Source organism: Octodon degus, unplaced genomic scaffold (assembly GCF_000260255.1).
Source record: "Octodon degus isolate 3935 unplaced genomic scaffold, OctDeg1.0 scaffold00115, whole genome shotgun sequence".
NCBI lineage: Eukaryota > Metazoa > Chordata > Mammalia > Rodentia > Octodontidae > Octodon > Octodon degus.
In genome coordinates this window covers 2,642,343-2,665,951 of record NW_004524691.1, presented here as the reverse complement: position 1 = coordinate 2,665,951, position 23,609 = coordinate 2,642,343, and the positions used below count along the sequence as shown (strand labels likewise).

Sequence of the window (23,609 nt, the reverse complement as noted above, 5' to 3'; positions counted from 1 at the left end):
TAGGAATAAATGAAGATTTCTGATTGATAAAACAAGTTGAAATATTTAAATATTTTCAATATCTTCTTTTAAAATAGGATCTATTAAAATTGAAAATACTTTTGGTTTTGTTTTTCTGTGAGTATTTGGCATAGTGCCATGTTTGTTTTTAGATTTATTCTTTTCCTTTCCACCATAAGTTACCACAAGAACTCTTTAGAAAAACACTGCTGAAAAGTTTGAAAGTCAACATGATCTCCTTCGCGTTCTCTTTTATTTCTGAAAGTTTCGTGTCAAATCTCTCTGTGCAGATTTTTGATAGTTCAATAAGTTGTTCTGCTCCAAACTGTAATAATTTTGAGTACTTCCACATAAAAAATACAGTGTGTGGACACAGGGCTGTCAGGATCTTCTAGGAAATAAATTTTAACTCTTTGGCAAGGCAAAGAAACTTTTTAGGTTAAAAAAAGAAAGACAATACATTGTAAAAAAAAAAAAAAAGAATGAGAGTGTCTTCTGACAGTGCTTTCAAATTCTCTCTCTTAGGCTGTGAATGTCACGATTAATTCAGGCCCTTACACTTGGCAGGGAAGCACTTATTCCACTGAACCATCTCCCTGGCCCCTGGATAGCAACTTTTAATGAGTTCAGCCTTTTAAGAAAAATTTATAATCTCGGGGGTGGGGGGAGAGCTGGGGAGATGGCTCAGTGGAATAAGTGTTTGTCTGGCAAGTGCAGGGGCCTGAGTTCAATCCCCGGTTCTGAAAAAAAAAAATCTTTAAGCTCATTTTCTTAGTGGAAGATTCATAGCTACATCAAATGGATTGGATATTCTGCATCCCTTATGAAGAGATGTATAGATTTTTGAGGCACGGACTGACTCTATTTGTAACTGAAAGATAGAGACTGTCTCTTCTCAGTAATTATTTGTAGAAACTTAGCATGTCAAAGACTAAAATGGAGCAATCCAAAACCATATTGGTATATCTTTAATCTTCAGAGATTCCAATTAATCCAAATCTCACATAGGTTCATTCTTCTAATGTTACTCTTTATAGAAAAGTTACATGTGACAAAGCACAGGTCTTGGCAGTGTGGTCTGGTATTGACCTTCCATGGTCTGAACACTGGTGTTCCCAGGCAGGCTTTGGCAAAGCACTGATGACATGACGGTCACATAGTCTTGATTATATGGGGGCTCAGTGAAATGCCTTAACATAGCATGGAATGTTATTCAGAAATATAACGAGAGATATAATATAAATGTTATATTTTTATTTCAATAGTATCTTGAGCTGTTTGTAAGCACAAATTGAAAGCCTTCTTGAGACATTTTTAGAACTACTAATATTTTGGAATGATCCTTGTATCTTCAGAGACTATATAAAATCTGCCCTGTAGAAGGTGCTTATGGAGTGTTTTATGAATGAATGAATTCAAGAATGGCAGAGGGGAAATGATCAGTAGAGAGTAATGTTCGATGAATTCGTTTATTGCTTGCTCATTTATTAATTCATTGCTTGGAAATGAGTTAATCAGAATGAACACACCAGTGGTCTTTCAGCTAAGGGTCTGAGTATTCATGAAATATATTCAAATAAACACAAGAAGAACATCCAGGAGGGTGGCTGGGAAGTGGGCACGGGTCCGTACCCAGGAGTCATAGTGGTGGGATAATTCCAGCACTGGCCATCATAAAGCAGTGTTGGCATCACCTGCTCCTGCTGGTTCTAGGGACCCTGGCTGTGGGAACAAAAGGAGATGCCAAGAGGGAACTCCTGGTGGAGCAAAGCCACCGTGCACAACACTTCTGCCTTCCACCAGCTTATGGGTGGTTAAGAATTTCAAGGACTGTTCACTAAGAAAGAATAGAACTTTCCGTTAGTTAGGAAAGAGCATACAACTGTGAGAAGAAGGTACCACCAAAAGACTGTGTGCACCCGGTACTATGGTTCCTGAAGTTAAGGCAGGGCGGGAAGTTCAGGGCACCCTCCACAAGGATAGGGACTTTGCCCTGCTCATCGTTGTCTCTCCAACACCAGGCGACAGGTCAACTATCCTTAGGTCCCAGGCAATTCATTCTAAAAATTATTACATTCTTATTTTTCGTCAAATCTGAAGAATATTTTTTAAAATTTCCTTTCAGATACACCTAAAATTAGTCCATTTAGTTCATTTTTGCTACTTGTTTTTCTTGAGAATTTACATTGTACCTCACACAGTGTTATACATTTTACAAATATTATCTCACTTAAAGTCATGGCTTCTCTGATGCGAATTTGTTGGCTGATCAGGAAGTCAGACCAGTGCCACAGCTGATGTCGATAATATATCTCAGCAACTCACCCAGTCCTCAGCATACAGAAAGAACTCACTAAATGTTTCTTTTCTGTTTATCTCTGAAAAGATAATTTTTGTATCAACGTAAGTTCCATAGAAAATTAATGACTTTTCCAGAAACCCTGGTGAGAGTCGAAATCAGTATTAGAGTATGCCCATCTTAATAAACAAAGCTCAGGAAAATTTGATATTTATTATTGATTATTCTGAAGTGACACATGGATAATTGTGAATAAACTAAAACAGTTAAAAATGCTGCAAGTCAAATGTGTTGGTTGCACACCAGTAATTTCAGGACTCTGGGAGATTGAGGCAACAAGATTGTACGTTTAAGCACAGCATGAGCAATTTAATGATCTAAGATTAAGATAAATAAAAATAAAATAAAATATGAAATGGGCTGGAAGATTAGTTTGAAGGTTCCATGTTCAATTTCCAGTGCCCGTGTGCATGCGTGTATGCACGTGTGCCCACACGTGTGCAACACACACACACACACACACACACACACACACTATAAAATTCAAATTGGGGACCAAAGCTGAATGGAAAACACATACTACCGTTGCTACATGTAGTTGCTTCTTTTATTGTCACCAGAAGTGGCATATGGTCCACTCTCTGGCTATGGCCGCCATGCAGCATGAGAAGAAAAATGCATGCAGGTATTCCAAGCCCCCATGGTTGCCTTAGATATTGATGTACAAGGAACTCAGGTGGTGAGCCAGGGGTGCTTGTAAGTTATGAAGTTATGGTGGAAACCAGTTTGGAGCTTCTTGTCCAGGCCAGTAACCCTCACCTCCATTTGGGAGGGTAGGACCACCTGAGAACCTGATGTAGTGCCTCACCAGGGATTCGGGTTTAGTCAGTATGAAGAAAAACCCAGCCACAGGAGTTTATACAAAGTTCCCCACATGACTGAAATAGCAGCCGGAGTTGACGACTGCTCTGTGCAGTGGGTTAGAACATTGTAGGAAATGGCTCAGTCTCTCTTCAAGCTCCTCATAGAGCAGGAAGCCTTGGATTATAGAAGACAGAAGTAAATCCTGGGCCCAGCAGGTAAAGAAAATCAGCACAGAAGGTGGAAGATGGCTTTGTCCCCAAAGTCGAGATTGCAATGCTTTTGGGGTCTGTTCCCTGACCAGACAGTTACACACTAGTCCTCCAGAGTCTCTCTTTGGTGCTTTGTCCTTCATTTTATGAGTACTATTAACCTTCTGCAAAAACCCCAGTAGCAGTGAATGATGGAAGTAAAAATAGCTTAGTAGAAACTTTTGAAAAGGCAGAATAAAAAAGAGCATCAGCAGTCTCCTTTTCTGGGACAAGATTACAAGAGCTACCAGCACTACAAGAATAGGTACAAGTGAGTCGCATCAGCTTTATGGAGTCAGGACAGAATTTCTTCCACTGGTGGCATGTTAAATGATTAATTCATTATGGAGGCCTTAAAGTTAACTGAAGCCTCTTCTGAGATGGGCTACTAGATTATCACACTGTTCCTACATATGTTAATAACTTAAGAACACTCTTGATTTTCCACTAACAGGGCCTCAAGTCTATGGCACCCATCCTCAATCAGAAATGCAAAATACACTTTAAAGACAAGCACAGAGGCATGTGGATTTTCTTTGTCCTTGGCCTCTTTCCCTAGCAGGGGTAATTGAAAATCCACTGTCTTCTTCATATGGCTGCACCATAGTGGCTACATTAATCCCTCTGAATAAAATGTTAAGCCTTCTTAAAGCTACACTGTGCAAAAATTACATTTAGAACACTCTGGATATTGCAAATCCTAAGTAAAAATCCTCAATTAAAAATACATTCAGTGAATCATGTTTCAAGAGTAGGGAGTAGAATCCCTAATGAACCCAGTAGAGACAGCCACTATTACAATTTTCAGTGCTCTCCTCTACATTTTAAGTGCACAAATTTACCTATATATTATTTTTGAAAAGAGACTATGTTCTATACACTTTGTGCAGTCTTTATGTCCATTCACTTACCATTTTCTTTTTAATGTGCATAGTATCTAACTGTATACATATGAATAAATACTTTAATTTAAAAATGTATTAAAGACAGGCCTTAAGTATTAGCTAGGATACAAAATGTTGATGAGGTGGAAACATCAGAAGGCTGCAAGTGTTCTGTGAAAAAATAGACCTGAGCATGCATATAAGAGAACATAGGTGGCTCTGTGCCGTATTCCAATACCAAACACACTTACGAAGGATCAGCAGGTTTCCCTGACATTGTGACCTGAGACACTTTCCCTCCTTTCCCTCTATCTTTCTTCACCCATTTGCTCTTTAATGAGATGGGTGCAGCTGGCTAGAAGCCTCGGGTCACCTTTTAGAAAGTTCTTTTGTCCCATTCTCTGCACCTGCCTGGCTAAATCCCCAGTGTGGGTGCATCCAACTGTCTGGCTGCTCATTACCCATAACCAAGGTGCTGGAGGAAACTGCAGGGTGCCCTAAGCTGCCCCACTGTAAAGTCCTCTTTGTAACAATGTCGTTCTGAAGCTATCAGCTCTGTTTTCTCATTCTTATACTCCCGGGCGTGCATTTCCAGTCTGCCCTATTTCTTTAACGTAGGGCCCACCTCCTCTTCCTTCCACTTGAGCAGAAAATAGTATGTTCTACTTTACAGAGAAAACACAAGCTGACAGCTGTTAACATGGGTGGGGGAGCAACGGCTTCACAGCAGAGGTGCAGCAGGAGGTGAGGGCGCACAAGCCAATGAAACTTCCTCTCCATTTCCAGCCCGAGTGCTGCCTGCTGTCATCGGTGGAGGCATTAGATTTTCCCAGGAGCGCGAACTCATCTGCTCCAAGTGAGGAAACTAGATGCCATGCTTCTTATGAGAATCCAATTCCTCGGGAAAAAGCAAGCTCCACCCCCTGGTTCCTGGGAAAAGTAGGTTCCATAAAACAGGTAGCTGGTGCCAAAAAAGGTTGGAGGCCACTGCTGTGCTTCCTGCTACCAAACCTACTAGCTACCTATAGCAGGCAGGATCGTTTCCTTGGGTAGCTTCAAACTCTGACTGGGGTAAGCGCACATCTCCTCCACCAGGGGCAGGCATCCGCACTGGCCCCAGAGTTCCCCGGGTGCTGGGACACTTATTGCCTGCCTTTTTTCTCCATCTCACATCTCTACTTCTCTTTAGTCTTTTAAAAACATCTCTGAACAAACTGCTTCCCTTCAAATTCTTATTTCAGAGCCCACGTAATGAGAAGGATGGAAGAGGGAGCGGGGGAAAGATTTATCTATGTATGTAAGCAGGATGGTTTGGACAACGGTGCTGTGCATTTCTGCTGGTCTATGGAAAGGAGCAGTTCATGCTTAATTTGTTTCATCTCGTTTTTTTCAATTGTTTGTACTTTTTCTCTTCTTAATTTCTTATACATTTCTTTTTCTCTTTCTTCTTTGAATTTTACATGCATATATCTAGTAATATGAATAATTGGTTGGAAGACGACACTATGTATTGCAACAAATGCTGTAAAATTCATGTTACTTTGTTAAGTGAAATTCTGTATCACTTGTAATTGTTTTGTTTCAATTCTAATTTGAATCCTTTTTAAAAATAATAATGAGGGACCAGCCAGAAAGCTCAGCAGAATAAAGTGTCTGCTTAGGCAGAGTGCAGCAGCCAGTGTTCAATCCTCAGCCAGCCCGCCCCCAGGGTGCCCTGAGACTGTGATTAAGACTGGGCATGGTGGTGCACGCCTGTAATCCCAGGGCTTGGGAGGCTGAAAACAGAAGAACCACTACGAGTCCAATCCATGTAGTGAGAGCCTGTACACCCTGTGGGCCCTGACCTAAATTCATAAAAAAGAAATAATAATAATAATGAACTAATAAATGAAATAGAAGAGGATGAAACAAAGAAGAGAGAATGTAAGCCCAGACAACACCATCTTCACCGCTCTCTAGGGCTCCTTATGACCCAGCTCATTTCTTTTGTTTCCTGGGGATCTTACCCTTTGGGCCTCCTCAGGACCCCACTTATTAGTTATCCCTTCTCATTACCAAGCCATTTCCCTTGAATTCCACTTGGTTTCCTAATTGATTTTTATATCTTTGCTTCTCTTTCTTCTTTCTTCAAATTTCTCTGAGTTTTATTTGCCCATTTAAAAATTTTCCATTTGTATTTGCCCTTTTTCTTAAAGAAAGTTCAGAACTTTCAATGATGACATTTTTCCCCCTGGTGTTTTATTTCATGATCTGAAAACATCTCTTTGTACCTCGCCTGCTTTTGCCCACGTGCTCAGGCAGGTTTTGGGAACCCTGCTGCAGCCCCTGCACTCACTCCCTACACATGCTCACGGAAGGGCCAGGCTCTCTGTGAGCAGGCAGTTAGTGTGTTGTGATATCAGTGTTCTGTAAAAGTGCAGCTAATTGCCTGCTGGGCCTGTCTTCCTGTCTGTTTCCAGCCCTCCATCTGTTGTCTGTGCTACGACCACAGTGACCAGCATAAGCTTCACCAAACACATCTGGTCAAGAGGCAAATGGTGTGAAATATCTCCAGGACTCTTCAACATGTAACAGGCAAACCCAAGCTTTGCAGCGTGGCTTCAGTGCTTTCTGAGGTTGTCTCTCATTATTTTCTCTTCCAAGTAATTCTCTCTTCAGAACATGCTAATTTTGTTTCCATGTTCCTCCTTTTGTTGAAATTTATCAATTCATTTTAAAAGTACTTACTGAGCCCCCTCATAGCCCTAGAATCATGACACATGATGAGCTCTGAGTAACAAGTGTTCTTAATGGCCTGCTCTCAGGAGTTCTCGTCCAGGTAAAAGGTGGACAGCTACTCTATTAATTGCAGGATGGTGCAGGGCCCAAAAGGATCAGCACTGCAAAGAGGGCTTGGGAGGGAACATACAGGAAGCTCTAGCCAGAATGGATGGCCAGGGCGCCTCACACCTGCTGTGGCCCAAGTGAGCAGCAGGAAGTCCTCAGCTTGGCCTGCCCTGTCAGACTGACAGGCTCCTACTTATCCTTCAGAGTCTGGCTGTTCCAGAAGCTCCTTTCCCCTTTCCCAGGAAGAGGCAGTCATGGGCTCTGCTCCACTTCTGTGTCTGTACTACTATCTCTCTGATCTCTATTGCAGTATTTTTAGCTGCTCTTTTCCTCACATTCTCTTTGCCCTTGCTGCTTCCCACACTGCTAGTCCCGTAGTGCATCTCCTCCAGGAAATCTTTGGCAACCTTCCTGAACTGTAGCTTAGGAAGCCACTGTGTGTATTCCAAGCACCTCTTATTTCTCTCTGAGCCCAGACTATACTGTGTTGCATCCATCCACCCACCCATCCATCCATCCATCCATCCATCCATCCATCCATTCTGTAAGTGAACATTCATGGAGCATCTTCTTATTGTAGGCATGTGCGCTCAATTTTTAAACCAGTGGGAAATAAGTCAGATTTAAAAAGTTGTCATCAGCAAACAATTTCTAAATGCAAGATGCACTGTGAGCATCCACAGGCCAAGGACCCCAGCAGCCTGAGAGTCAGGTCAGGCTGGGTGAGGGTAGGTACTTTGACATCTTCTTTCCTATTTTTCCAGCACAGAATCTGCCTCATCTATGTGCAAGTTATGTACAGATGGATAAATGAGAGAAGCACATCGCTTCACAGTATGACATTCAGTGACATTTCCTGTCTGCTAAGAGCTCACAGAATAAGATGCAGGTGAGCTGTGGTTTCTGCCCAGTAAGGGTCAAGAGAGCTGTAGAACATAAGAAGGAGATGTGGGAGGGAGGGAAGGTCGGAGGCCAAGAAGGAAATGCAGAGGCTGGCAGAAAGTTGGTTTTAATTCCTGCTCAGGTCAAGCAAGGTGGGTCTTTTCCTTTTCCTGTTTCCTCTCTTTGGCTTACAGAGGTCCCTGTGGTTAGACTGTTAGCTCTTCTTTAGCTACTGCCCATTGACCCATCACCTGTGTGCTATAATTTCAGGTTGGGTAACCTTTTCCCCTCATTTTAGTCAGTTGTCAGATACAAAATGAACATTAACAGAACTTTCAGCTTTGTGCGGATGAACATCCTCCTTAGCATACTTTAATGATCCAGGTGTTAGGAGAAGCTTTTATTTGTAAATGATCCTCAGGTCCCGGTGATCCTTGAGGATTATTGGGAACATGTAAGTGAGAGAGTACAGTAAAAAGCCAAGGTTACATACTGGCCCTATGAAGGAAACTTTTTCAGCTGGGTGAATTGAGGGAGCAGGAGGCAAGTCAAATTCTGTATGTGTCTCATACCATAGAGAAGTTTGGGAGATCAGACAATTTTGGACACCACTGAGTTATAGGATGTCATAGCACAGGTTCCATATGTCCTGAGTCCTCACTGACCTTGAAGGGCTAGGGTCAAAATGTTGGCTATCCTTGTAGCCCTTCTTTTTCTCTAAATTTTTGGTCTGTAAACTTAAGTTGTTAACCTTCCAGAAGAGAAGTTTAATGATATTATTACCCTAAAACATAGGCTGTTGAGCTTAACATCAGTATCTGTTTGAATATCAAATGCCTTGACTGCTTAAACAGAGCAGTCAGACTCAGGTTGCTGTGGTTCAATCCCCATATCCTCAAGCCATACTAGAAATGCCCTGAAGGCATCCTGAGACATCAAAAATAAATAGATAAATAAAAAACCCTTTGACTATCAAATGCCTTAGACTTAACATGGATCAGGTATTTTCTCTCAATTGTTGATATGCTGAACATCCATACAGAATGTGAAAAAATTAAAAAAAATTAAAAAGCCAAAAAAAAAAAAAGACATGACCAACTACAAATTTTACACGGAAATTTAGAAATCTAACCACATACAACATTGTAGCAGGACAGTCCTATGACTTTTTTTTGTCTCTTGTTTTATTTATTACCTTAAAAAAAAAAACCAATTACTTGAGAGAGAATAGAGCAGTAATTGATATGACATTAGAAGCAGTACACTTTTAGAAGACCAATATAAGAGGGATTCCAAGCATGGCCCTAGTATTACACATTGTGGTTGATGATATAGAGTGTGCCTAAGGAGAGTCACCTGGAGAGAAAACATTCTCTCAGGTTTTCACAGAGAGCAAATTGGTCAAGCAATGGCTATAACTCATCCACATGGCTGACACTGACAGAAGATCTACAAACTGCTGCACAGGGTTTAAGGGTAAGTCTGGAGGGGATTTGACTGACTTTATAGGTCTTGCTTTATCTTGGTCTTAACCATCCAACAGAAAAGTATAAAGAGTAAAACCATACTAATATGCTGAGCTATATAAGGCTCAAGTCAATAATTTCTGACACTGCCAGTCATGTGGATAACCCACTACTTTTATAGACTACAGAACTATATTGGATTACTGTGCTGAATTTGTGCACTTACAATATGTGAATGGCAATGGAATACACATCTCTGACAAAAGTAAACAAAAAAGGGGGATATAAATGACCATTTTGTAGTGAAAAAAATATATCTGTATATACAAAATAGCATAGATACACAACTACTTTCTCTTAACTCAATGAGAAGAAAGTTTCAAACTAATAGTATTTAGATATCATGTCTGCATCTTGTGCTATGAATAACTACTATAAAGACAACAATATGCAATATATTAATTATTGTAACTGTACTACTAACCTGTTTTGAAACTATCTCACTGCTTCTTCTTTCTTAATAAAATTATTTTTAAAAGAGAGAAAGAAGTCTGGGAGAATTTTAAGCTTCAACCATGGCTGCTGATGACGTAGAAAGGCTCAGATAAGTAGCACTAAGATAGGAAGTGTTTTCAGGAGTTAGGAAAATATTTTTTTTATTTATTCTTCATGGTGGTTATTTCTTTATTATAGTTGGCCAACTATTCTCCCTCTTTAGGTAAGAATTATTTAAGTATCCTTTGATAATTCATCCTCTTCCTATGCCCAGAGTACAGTTGGACTGGGTTTAAATTCTTTCCCAGCTGGGAGTGGTTCTTGATTAACTAAAGTCCTTTAGCAATTGGTTCAAGAAAAGACACACGAACCAATCAGAGCTGCTATAGTCATCTTCCCACTTCAAGGCCAGCCTAGGATGGAATGCACAGACTGATTACTTAATTAATTCATATGCATCGTCTGTCCAGGTGAGCCTAGAAATTCAGCTATATAAGCCTAAAAATGTTTAGTTTTTCTAAAGCTGATGTTTTGCATTGCTTGGAGCTGGGTTTTCTTTTTTACTTACTTGGGAAGGTGTCTGATATATACTTAGTAAACCCGGAAGAACTAGGACTTTGTTCTTGACCTGCTCCTGCCATAGGCCTCAGGCCCCTGTATGAAAGTCCACATAATAAAAGGTATTAACTCAGGGGGGTCATGCCTCAGGCATATGTTGCCCTGGCCAAGGTGGCTGCTGTGACCCTGTACTCTTCACCCAAGCTTACTAGAGGCACAACTTCCACCCTGCTAGAGGAGAGCACCACAAATGATCCCCTCATTTTAATTAGTTAGAATAGCTCAAATCACATTGTTGATTTAAATTACTAAGGTTTCATTTGATTTTCTTTAAATGTATAGAGTTTAGAAAAATAGCCTCGATAAAAAGGTAGTGTTCATAAGACAAACTCAGGGTGACCAATATAAGTCTACTTGTATTATACAACATACGCCTTAGTCAGGCTGATGCTTAGAATTTAGGAGCTAGAAGGAACCACTTTGTGTATTTAGGGTAGAATACTATGGAGTGAAAGACAGGTATCAGAGCTTTGTTAAGGCTTAGGTCTAAAACATCCCTCAAAAATCTCATATTCAAGAGTGGAGTTTCTGAAGAGTGGTTGCATTGCGAGGGCACTATGTTCACAAGTAGGTTAATCTGCCCTTAACTTCATAGCTGGATGTGCTGTAGGAGATGAGACCAGGTCAGAAGAGGCAGGTCACTAGCAGCATGAGCTGGAAGGGTGCCTTTTTGTTCTTGGCTCCTCCCTTTCTTCTTGGCTTCCTGGCTGCCATGAGGTGAGCCACTTTCCTCCACCAGGACCCTCTACCATGTAGTTTTATCCTTGCAACATCTAACCATGAACTGAATTCACAGAAACTGTGAGCCGAAATGCATCTCTTCTCCTTTTACGTAAAAGTGTCTAGTATGTGTCTCACTCATAGGAAAGCTGGCAAATACAAGCTTTATTCAGAGACTAAGTGAAGAAAGTTTCTTATGGTCAAAAAAAGAAATTGCCTGTGATCAATTTCATTCTAATTCTGAAATCTCATAGGGTAAGCACACTTGATCATGCATCCAAACACAGATTGTGGCCCCCACCCATCCCTGGAGCCTTGAGAGTCATGGCATACTAACTCTGGAGAGGAATGCCAGGACCCCTTCATCTTCCAGCAGTTTCTGGTTTGAAGCCTGCTGCAAACTGGGAGTGATGCTAAATTTGCCCATTGCTCACATCTTCAACTATTGGAGATGGGAGGTCTGACACATCGGTGGCTGCTGTCCTATCCTCAAGGAAGAAAAGAAGTCCAGGAGGTGAAGAGGTGTGGATGACAGGAATGGCTGAGTGCAGCTGGAGGTGGAGTTGATGGGGTGATGAGGTAAGGCTGTTGGTGGATGGGGTGAAGATGGGAAATAGGGGCTCTTCTATTTCTATTGCTGGCTTTTGATGAGGCATACCTCTCCTGTTTTCCTCCTCTGTAAAGGAGCTGTTGCAACTGTACAAGGGAGACTAGAGGAGGGTGAGCACATGCATGTGTGCACATGGGTTTTGGATGATGTCCTCTATAGGCATCCCTCCTTTTCTCTGTGCCTCAATCCAGACACTGTGGAGATCAGATTACACTTCTCGTAACTCAGCCCTATCTTTGTTGCTAATGGACTCTTGTGAGAAAAGGCACATGACCAGCAGCCACTGTTAATTTAAATAGCAACCAACTTGTCATCAATTCTTAAGGATTATTTTATCCATTATATATCCACTTAAAACCCCATTTTGTAAAAATACAAGTGCTTTCTTACTTTTAATGTGTATGCATCATGGCATTTATTCCAGTTAGACATTCCAGGAAGAGTGACAAGCCTAAAACTCTCTTGTTGTATATTTAATATTCATGCACCACTTAAATTCTGTGGATATTTCAGTCTCAAGATAATTCACTCTCTTGAATTATGTAGAAAAATTGTTAAACTTTTTAAGGGAAGAAATTACACCTTTAAAATGGTCTCTCAAGTGCCTAGAGCAGTTTATAAATACGTATGACTTGTTCTTGTCATAATAGGTGAGGGGGCTAGTTTACAGCAGTCTTGGCAACAAAAATGGGAGCCAGGAGGGGTGTCATAAAAATACCATCCATGTTAAATATTTAATGTCATGTTTTCCCAGTGTCAAAATATTTAGCACAGTGAGAACATCTCTAAGGCAGAGGGAAACAAGCCAGAAGTACATTCTGCACATACACAATATATTAAAAAGAGTCCACAAAGCTTTTTCTGAAGATTCACTATCAATGGTCTAGTAGCATTGGCTAAGACAGGGCATAAGGCAAAGCTGGGTACCTGATGACAGGAGCAGTATCTGCTTGACCTTGGCTTCTGAAAAGCCCCAGGGCCAGCTCCAACCTGGGTAGATTCCTGTCTTGGAAAATTCCAGGTCAAGTGGAAAAGTGTCTGGCCAGTTCCAGGTGCTAGATCTGCAGGCAGCAGCCACTGAGTAGGTGAGAATTGTGGCCACTTGGGGCTGGCTCTCCAGGTGGCAATCACATGCTTCTTCATCTCTTCCTAGCTGCTCAAGTTAACAGCCTCCAACCTGATATCGCCTCTGCTCCAGCCTTTCTAAGACATCTGCATCAAGAGTGGCCATATCCAGAAGGTCTGGGTAGAGGCTGCTATCTGCAGTTTTCCAAGCACCACAGGTTGCTCTAGTGGGCAGCAGGAGTTGAGAAGAAATGCCTCTCATGAGACTCAGCATAGCCTTTCCAGGTGCCAATATCTTCCGGGTGTTCAATGTTGCATGTTACGGCTTCATTGCTCCAAGTGTGGGCTGTTGCCCCTTTCTAATTGCAGAGGACAGAGCTGGACTGAGATTGCTCTGGACACCAGCCTGACCTCAGACTCCATGTCACTGAGTGCATGTCCTAGTCTCCAGGATGGTCCCTGATGCTGAGTATCTGTCCCATCCAAGCACTAACCTTGAGCAACTCTACTTAGCTTCTGCAATCAGATGCATTCAGCTGCCTTTTGTATTTCTTCTAAGGTCTCAGCTCACTCACCCCTGTGCCCAACTCAGGAACACGGGTACCCTTCTCCCTTGAGGAACCCTCCCCATTCTATGCCCAAGGCCACCAGTTCTTTTCATTCTTCCCGCCTAACAATTTTTTCCCTCTACATATTTTGTAACCTCCCCTTCACACAGCCAAGGCTCATTGGCTGCAGCAAGTGTACTACTCTGATGAGGAATGTTGAAATGAAGAAGGCTGTGGATATCTGGAGACAGGTATGTGGAAGCTATCTTCTGCTCAATTTTGTGTGAATCTAAAAGTGCTCTGAAAAATAGTCACTGACTCATAATTAATTTTCCTGTCTCTATCCTCAATCATTTTTTCTCTAATCTAGCTTTCACGTTTCTGCCAAAAAATAATACTAACATATTTGATCATAACGTATACCTGATCCATGTTTTCAATGGCTCTCCATAAGCTAGAGCAAGGTTTTAAACTTGGGGGGAGGGCAAAATACTACCCTTTTAGTAATGTAAAGTACTAAAAAGAAATGAGCTAACAAGTCATAAAAAGACAAAAAGGAAACTTGAAGACATATCTATGAGAAAGAAGCCAGTCTGAAAGGCTATACGCCATATGAGCACAACTAGATGGCTTTATGGAAAATATAAAACTAAGACGATCAAATCAGTAGTTTCTAAAAGATAAGGGGGATAAGTAAGCAGGCCATTGAGGATTTGAGGGGCAGTAAAACTGTTCTTCATGGTTCTATTGTAGGCACATACCACTGCACATTTGTTAAAACTCATAGAATACACCACACCAAGAGTGAATCCTAAATGTAAAATATGGACATTAGGTGACAATTCTGTGTCAGAATCATGAGAATTCACTGAATGGCAAATGCACAGCTCTGGTGGGGAGGATCGTAGTGGGGAGGTTGTGTGTGTGCCTAGAAACTGTGCTTTGTGCTCATTTTACTGTGAACCTAAAACTGTTCTAAAAATAGTTTATTGTTAAAAATATATAATATAAAGAGAAAAAAAGGGCTGTATTGATGAAAGTGTGGTAGATAGCAGGAGGGAATGGGAGAAAGGCACAGCCCTGGCTCTGGCTCACCCCCCAAGCATTTCCTAAGATCCCAGTCTTTAGAACTGAAGGACACCAGGAGCCTAGAGGAGAAAAGCTAAGAGCCTCAGCAAGGCAGGGCTCCATGACAGGGCCCCCACAGCCAGGCTATGCCTCTCCTCCATCTGCTTTCTTACCTCTCCAACACCATGTTGTGACCTTGCTCTATGCTTAAGACCTTACCTCTAGCTTCCTCCCCACATGGGGTCTCCTGCCCCATGCTGCTTGTATGACTGCTCTGCTTGAGCCCACTGCTCTCCTTCTGCATGGGACTCTCCTTCAAGGCTCAGTCAGGTGGAGTTGGCCCTGTGAATCTGTCCTACGTCCCCAGGTCTTCCCTGTGCTTGCTGTATCCTATGCTCTCCATTATGGCATTTGTCGGATCTGCTGTCACTTTGCTTTTGCATGCGGAAGAGTTCCCACTGCACTGTGAACGTGGCCAGTACCATGTCCACCTTAGGATCCTCTGTATAGCAGCATGAAGCTTGGCTTCATAAGTGTTTGCCTAAGAATGAATGTGTGAGTGAATTCCTTTCTGAGAAGATACTTTCTACTAGGAGAGGATGACTTTGGACCATACTGCAGTGCCTTTATCTCTTAACTTTCCTTCTCCTTTAGGTGACCTCAGCTCCTCTTGGTGGGCAGTGCATTTCTACTTCCAGTCACCCACAGTAACAGGTGGGACGAGTCACTTAATTTTCCTTCCCATGTTTTTGTCTTGGCAGAGCAGTGTTTCTTCAGATGTATTTCTCCCTGAAGTCTTGCCACCTCTTGTACACTTATATGGTCTTTGTTTATTAAAAGAAAGCTTGGCAGGGCAAGAAAACCCTCGCCTGTCTTCTCTAGCAGAGAAGGAGATCGGGATTGTTAGCTTTAATGCTGACCTTCAAAGTACTTCAGTACAAGACATTTGTAGTCTTTTGATGCCTGGACATTTTAATGTCATTTCCAAAGCCCCAGGGGAACACGGGACATGACTGAGCTCTGATATTTTAAGACTGTAGCAATAAATCCAGCTCTGCTTGGATTTGACAGCCGGGGTCTACAAAGTCTGAAACATTACCTGAGGCTTGTACATTGTTCCTTCCTGTGACTATTTTGTCTCTCCTGCCTTACAGAGGTAGCTCAGGAAAGTTCTCAAAGAGCACTCATTCAAGCTGTCAAGCTTTGTTACCTGTGCTGAATGAAGCCAGTCAGCACCATGAACTGCCTTGTTTCTCTTGTGGGTTTTTTTTTTTTTTTTTTTTTTTTTTTTTTTTTTTTTTTTTTTTTTTTTTTTACAGTGTCTTATCACAAGTGCTTAGGCTCTCAGAAAAACTTGAAGCTCAAATTAGGCCTTGATTTCTTTGTTTATTTCAAACTTTAATAATATGCTTATAGCTCACATATCCTGAATGTAAAAATAAACAAACAAGCAAACTGCAGTCTGCCCTCTAGAGACTCATTTACCCATGGCATTCCGTGGGCATCTGAGTTTTAAAGGTTTTTGGTTGCATTTTCTATGTATGTATGTATGTATGTATGTATATATGTATTTTTGGTTCTGGAGATCGAACTCCGGACCTTGTGTTTGCCAGGCAGGCACTTGTGCAGCTGAGCTGCCTCCCCCAGCTCTATGTACTTACTGAGTGTGCACTTATGACTGCTTTTCATCAATGGTTAACCAACTTGGAAGACAATCTGTTTTCCTTGACATGTTTTCTTTACTTGCATCCCAGGACTCCATTTTCTCTAGATTCTCCTATTCCCATACTGAGTAGTTAGTTTCAGTTTTCTTTGCTGTCTCTTCCCTCCTTTCCTAACTTTTAGTGTTAGATATCGCAGGCCTTGGAGCACGGGCATGGGTGTTCTGTACTGTCTCTGCTCCCTCCCTTCAAGTTCTCATCTAGTGTATGTGTGGGTGAGACAGCATCGACAAGTTAAGATGCCCAAATTTCATCTCCTGATCTAAATCTCACTTCTAAATTCTGTATTTATTTGTCCTTTTATTTATTTGGCAACTTTTCTTCTGTGCCTAATTCCCGAAAGCTACCGTGTCTAAAACCAAACTCCTAGTCCTTCTGCCCTAGGTCTCTTCTTCACTATTTTGTCTCATCTGCTAGCAACTCCATCCTTTCTGAAAAAAAATAAAATATAAAATATCTCAGTCATCATCGAGCTTTCTCCTTTTTCCTCCCTCCTACATAGGATCCAACAGAAACCTTTTTGAGTTCTACCTACAGAGCTGCCGCCTGAGCACTTCGCCCTACTCCCTCAGCTGTCCCTCTGCTGTAGAATTTCTTCGACTGTAGCTGGGGCTCAGGTGGCCTTGGATGGCAAAGGCCCAGGCAGTCTTCTTTCACACCTGGGGGGCAGTGGGAAGCCACATGTCTTCCCAGGTCTTATAACTCAGATTTCACTGTTTCAGATTCCACTGTGTGCTGTAGAATTGCCATCTCTACTAGATCTTTCTTAAATATTTACCTCTCCAGAGAGGAATAGCAGTATTTTTTAGTGCTAGTGTTCAAACTCAGGACATGGTACATGCCAGGTAAGTGCTCTACCACTGAGATATACCCCTAGGAATAAAGACCCTTAGTTTCTAATGTGTATTAATGCATATGTACATGCGTATATGTGTCATCCATGTCCTCCACAAGTATTTAAGGCAGGTAAATAAAAATACATGAAATATATCACAAAATACAAAAGTAAGTGAGGAAATTAGGTGAAAGGAAAATAGGGGCAGGTGTAAAAAACACTCAGGTGAATTGGGGAAGCAGTGCCAGGCTCATGTGAGTCCATGCCACAAGGGTGCAGCATGTGAGTCCCTCCTCCAAGGCTGCCTGATGAACCCCTGTGAGGTCCTATCAACACAGTGGCTTCTTGGCCTAGAGAGGGACAGGCTGGTGTCTCACAGGGCAAGGCCTGGGACACGAAGTGGGGTGGTGCTCTCACCTGAGTCTGGGCCAGGTCTGTGCCTCAGTCGCTCCCCGCACCTCCCCAGGCTCCCACCTTCTCATGCACCTCCCCTGTATGGCACCCCAAGTACTTACCAAGACCCAAGCAAGAAACTCTGAGTCCTGATTTTCCAAGATTTCTAGAATAAAAATAAAACAACACATGGTCATTGCTTCCTCAGGAGAAACTACACAGTCAACCATCAACAGTACATCTTTCTCAACAAGAACAATGGCAGTGACAGAGCCATTTGCCATCCTAGGAAGTAGCTCTTGTTCCCCAGCCTTTCATTATCAAGAAGCCCCAAGTCTGCTAAGACTCAGCAAGAAACAAAATGGTTCATGCAAAATGTGTTTTCAGACCCAAATTATCTCTTTGCTAGCTTATTTATACACTCATTGCCTTTTTTTTCTCCTAGCATGAGTTTATCCTGGGCAAGGGACTTTATTCACCAACCAATCATTCATCCCAAAGCCTGACACACAGTAGGAACTTAATTAATGTCTACTGACCTATTGACTAACAAACTGGCTTCTAAAACAAGTTATTTTCAAGGGAAGAAGAAATACAAAGCCGTTTTTATATTATCTTAATTATATTCTATGTTTTTAAAGTACAAGATAGGGTAAAATTACCACAGGAAAGTTGGACAATCTTTTAAAAATAATTTTTCTTTCTTCCTTTACAATTTTTATCCCCAAAAATTAATCAAGGAAAATAAATATACTTTTGTTGAAAAAATAGAGCTAGACATGCTAATCTTATTTGCCTATGAGCCCTTATAGAAATCTAGATTCCACCAAATTGTTTGTCACAGAAGAAACCAAATTCTGAGGGTGACGGTGCCTCATAGAGTTAGTGTAGCGGTCCACGCCAAGAAGGCAAGGCTGAAATCCTTGTAATGTTGGAGGAAAGCGCGTGCCTTGCTTGCTGGGCAGATGATCTCGGAAGAATACAAGTATGCATGCTGCTTCTGCCTCAGGTTTTTCAGTTAGCAGCTCAGTTCACTTCTCTGGGTTCTCCTTCATTTGTCATCAGTTTTGGTTTCATTAGAGTTAGCAATTGGTGCTCTCATTTCTGCATCACAGTTCTGCCTCCTGCTTGTTGTTTATAAAATGTCACCCAAGTAACACACAGTTTCATTGCATAACTAAGATTTACATCACAGTGCAAAGAGCTGGAAAACCTGGGGGTCCTAGTCGGGTGACCTTGGGGAAATGGCCTCTTTTTCCTGGGGTTCAATTTCTGATTAGTGAGACAGAATGATGCTGCTGGTGCCATCCACCCTGCGTCCTGTTGTGAGGACAGCAGTGACAATGTGTGCTAATGTGTTACCTAGCATCAAATACGAGGAGTGATGCTGTTGCTTCCTGGTTCTGCTGACTCGCCCAGATGTGGCACTAAGTGTCCCTCATTGGATATTTCTAGATGGAAGGGAACTGTTTCATGAAGATACACATGAAAAATATCTTGAACTGTAATAGGAGAAAAAAGAACTGCACTTCTTCTATGAAAATAATGTTTGTAAGACATTGTTCTTTCAATCATTTCTTAGAAATCTATGAGATGAACCACCAGAAAGCTTTTCTTCATCATATAAAACTCCATTGATTTTAAAAGAGGAAGCTAGAGCAAAAGCAGTATAGTATGGAGGACAAAATCTCTGAGAAAACTAAACAAAAAGGTGCTATAAATGAAGGACCATATATATATCACTACTACTATCAATGTAGTGAGATATATATACATATATATATATATATATATAGATATAGATATAATAGTTGGGATAGATATACAGCTACTTTCTCTTAATTCAATGAGAAGAATGATTTGTACTAATAGTGTTTGGACAGGATATCATATCTGCATCTTGTACTATGAATAACTGCTACAAAGACAACAATATGAATGTATTAATTATTGTAGCTGTCTCATTGCTATTTGTTTCTCAATAAAATTAAAAAATAAAATAAAATGAAGAGAATTAGAAATAATAATAATAAAAAGCTAAATCCAAAATAAAACAAAAAACAAAATAAAAGTTTGAAGTGAATAACTTCTTCCAGGTAGAAACAACTCACTGTAATGAATCAGCAAATACACAAGGAGAGGTCACTGGAGACAATCGTGAGGATAAAGAGAGCTCCACCTCAAGGAATCAAGAACCTGGGAGCGACACAATAAGAGGAGCATGCCTTCACACAGCAGTGGGTTTGTCCTATCATGAGGCTCTTTGGGAGCATGGCAGGGGAGAGGAGGGTTACTTCAGGCTTGAATTTGTGCAACTTTGTGTTGTCGTGGGGAAAAAAGATGTAGATGCAAATTTCATGTAATTTTAGTCTTCCAGTGAGTCTAAGAACAACAGGGAAGAGTGACTCGGTGTAGAAAACCATGCAGAGCAAAATGGTTCTAAGCCACAGGCTTCATAGTCCAGTTTTTCTAATACACTCAGAAAAGCCAGCTTATGAGATTGAGTTCTTATGTGAGCAAGCTCAGCACCCGAGGTGGGAGGATTTGCCCTATTTGCAACTTAAGAAGATAATGATCACTTGGCTCCAGCTTTAGAAGACCAAACTGGAAAACTGTCAGCAAAAACAAACTGCAAAGTAGCAAGAATTAAATGTGACTCATTTTCTTGCCGCTGTTGTTTAAACACACTGGGCAGCTTTTATGGAACACAGCTTGAAAAAATTTAAAATACGAGGAAACTTCAATGCCAGACAAATATTGATACGGTGGTAATAGAACCCATCTTGAGCTTTGGTGTTTCTATTTCCTTAACTTTTAAATTCCTCTTATTCTTCAAATATCTTCCTTTTCTAAAGAGAATGGTTAGCAAATTCATGTGGTGATTTTGAAAGCGAGAGGTGTTTTCGGTGCACTAGAGATAGCTGGGTCTCTCCCTCAGTGGCCCTTACTTCGTTCTACTGCCTCTCGGTGGGACTTGTAGCCTGTGGAGCACTCTTGATCCTGACGGTGCCACTCACTCTGCAGGGAAGGCCGGAGGACCTTCCAGCTGAGGCTGTGGGAAACCAGCCCCATCTCTGCCACTCCACATGGCACACCTGCGTCTACCGGTTCTATCAGCGTCCGAGCCACACAGAGCTGGCCACTGTCCAGCTACACTGATCCACTTAAGCACTGCTGCACAATGACCAACTTTACCTGCTGGGCTGTAGCACCTCTCCAAAAGCTTCCTCTCAGCCATATGTAATTTTCACAAACAGCTGATAATTTTTTGTTTCATTGTGCAATGAAACAACTTAATATACTTTCCTTTTATCTCTTAATTCCTCAGTGGTCATATGAGCAAGGCTACATAAAAACTCTGTAAATACATCAGACTTCTCACTGAATTGAATTCCTTTCCCATTTGATTCAAAATAGTTTTACTGAACAGGTTTACCTATTTTATCTGTGTCAGATATTCCAGAAGGAAGTATCACCATGTTCATTTTTAGTATCTGCTCCTGTTCCACTCAAAAATAAAAGTTCCTCTTCCCCAGGTGAACCTGAAGTGCTTTGCTGCTAATATTAGAGATGAGTGACATCAGTATGGGGGCCCAGGGCACTTAGCTTTGTCAATCAAATTTCGGAAATTCTAAATCTTAAAGCTTCAGTAAAGAGTTACCTGGAGAAAATGTGTGCCCGGTTCTGGGAACCCCGAAGCTTGTGTTTCTCCTTTCTTTTGGGAAGCAGCCTGTCTGTCCCTCAGTGAATACAGAGCTGAATTCAGCTTAGGGCAATTGTCAATTCTATGACAGCCACATTAGCTGTAATTCCTAGTATCATTTCGTAGAGCATCCACGAGGCTCTTTTTGATTTCAAAGCAAATTAGAAATGGAGACATTAGACCTGAAATCAAGCATTACCTGGCAGAGTATCCTACGCCACTCTCCTGCTCACAGATCTTTGCAAATCAGGGGAGCTGAAAGCAGATTAGCAGCCAGATGCATTGTTTTGAATTACTTGCTTCTGGGTGTGTGTGGGTGTCAGATCTCATTCACCATTTTAAACTGCTAGGAAGGAGTAGCTAGCTCAAATATGTGCCTTGCACTTGACCAAGAATAAGCATAGTGCCCGGGACAAATCCCTGATTTGAAGGTTGACACAGCAGGGGGTACTGACAGCACATGCAAGGGGCTCCAGGCCTGGGCAGGCTGCGGGAGCCACTGGGTCTGACCCGGCTCTTCAGCGGTCAGATTATTGCGTCATTTGCCACCTCGCTGTCTCTGAACATCATTCTGCCCCCTCTGAAGTTCACACTGCGCTGTATGTCATGCCTGCTCTGCGAGCTAACTAATCCAATCTGGTTTTTTGTTTGTTTGTTTTTTAAACAATGGGCAATTTGACCTTTCTTGAAAAATATAGCACCAGAAGTTTGCTTATTCACCACAAACTGCTTCTGCCCCTTCTCAAGGTTGTGCATTTCAGCCCCACCAATGGACTACGGTAATAGTGTTTTCTCACTGCTTGTAACTGTCAGTGTGTGCTGGCTCCTTTGAACCCACAGCCACAGAGAAGGCATAGCCATGCATTTCAGGGACAGATGCTGACAAGTAGGGCAATGAAACTTGTTTATTCCTCGCTTTAAACAGCAACAAAGTAGAATAAGATGTTTTTTGATTCCTTGTTGAAAATATTTAAGTCACTGTCAATTGTAAAATCTAACTGCGCTTTTCCTCATTCTCTTGGGACATCCAGGCTCACCCACTGATTTATTTTACTTAACATTCTGGTTTCAAAGTGCATCAGTTTCCCCACAAATGACCCCAGTGTATCCTTCTTTATGGCAGAGTAGTAATCCTAGGTGTAGAGCTGCCACATTTCCTATAAACCTTAAATATTGTATGGTTTCTCTTATAGGAGAAATGCAAAGTATAAATAAGTTACAGAGAAAAATAAGAGATAATGGGAAACAGGGAGATAAATGTTTTGCAAAAGGAAAAGTGATCAGGAGAGGGAGGGGAGGCAGAGGAAGGGGTGAAGAACAGTTAAAACGTGTAGGAACATTAACCAGTTCTCTATGCAAAATGTAGTTATTATGTTAAAAAACCATATACTAATAAAAATTAAAAAGCAAAAAAATTAAAAATCCTTGTAATTCTAGAAAAGCCATATAAGCCATTTAATCCATATAATTCTAGAAAAGTCTAAAGAAGCATGGCAATAGAGACTTTCCCATAGTTCACTAGCTCAAAAGAGGCTGTACTGAGTTTCAACATAGCAAGCCTTATCCCAGGCTTGGGGGTTAGTCTGAGAATAGATAGTGGTGGTCTTCATGGAGCTAAAATCAGTGAAGGGGCAAAAATGTTAAATAGTGAATTAATTGTTTATGTTAAAATAGACTAAGAGACCCAGTCCTAGCCCAGGTCTGGTGAGTGTCTGGGAGAGCTTCCTGCTACCCTGCACCGGCGGGACCAGTCCCAGCTCAGGCACAGTGTGGGCCAGACCCTCTCCCACCCCCTTGGGACACCCACCAACACTCCGCAGCACCTTCCCTACCCCGCTCGCCGAGTAGGAATTTCTGCCACGTTCCGGGAACCCGCTGACCCAGTCCTAGCCCAGATCTGGTGAGTGTGAGGGAGAGCCTCCTCTCCCCACTACTCCACCTTGCCCCTTCCAGGCACAGCTCAGGCCTGGCATACATGCCTGGGGTGTAACCCTGCAGCTGCAATCCCTGCAGAGAGTGTAGAGGATAGATCCACTCAGCTAGTCCAGGAGCAGAACATCTTGCCACAGGGGCACAACAGGTTCACCCTTAAGGGCAGGAGCAGGAAGGAGCTGAGCACAGCAGCCAGACACAAGCCAAGCACAGCTGTATAAGTCCAAACTTTATAGAGCTGCTCCTGAACTTCAGTACGTGAGAAGGTTATAACTACAGAAAAGATCTACAACAAAGGTCAGAAGACAGTGCTATACAAAATGATGAGAAGGAACAAAATGCAACCTCAGAACCCAAGCCCACCCTTAATAAGTGCAGAGGACACTAACACAGAAAAAATTGGAAATCACACAGGTGAAAGCAATGAATCAA

The 23,609-nt window shown here is 41.7% G+C and overlaps 1 protein-coding gene across 3 annotated transcripts in view; it reads right to left on the bottom strand.

The window, feature by feature from the left end:
- Kcnab1 (potassium voltage-gated channel subfamily A member regulatory beta subunit 1) overlaps positions 1–23,609 on the bottom strand; it is a 539,706-nt gene that overhangs the window by 105,549 nt on the left and 410,548 nt on the right. For all 3 annotated transcript variants that reach the window (XM_004639823.2, XM_004639824.2, XM_004639825.2), the window contains exon 2: positions 17,665–17,708. In XM_004639823.2, the coding sequence (XP_004639880.1) occupies positions 17,665–17,708 (44 nt within the window). The remainder of the gene's footprint in view (positions 1–17,664; positions 17,709–23,609) is intronic.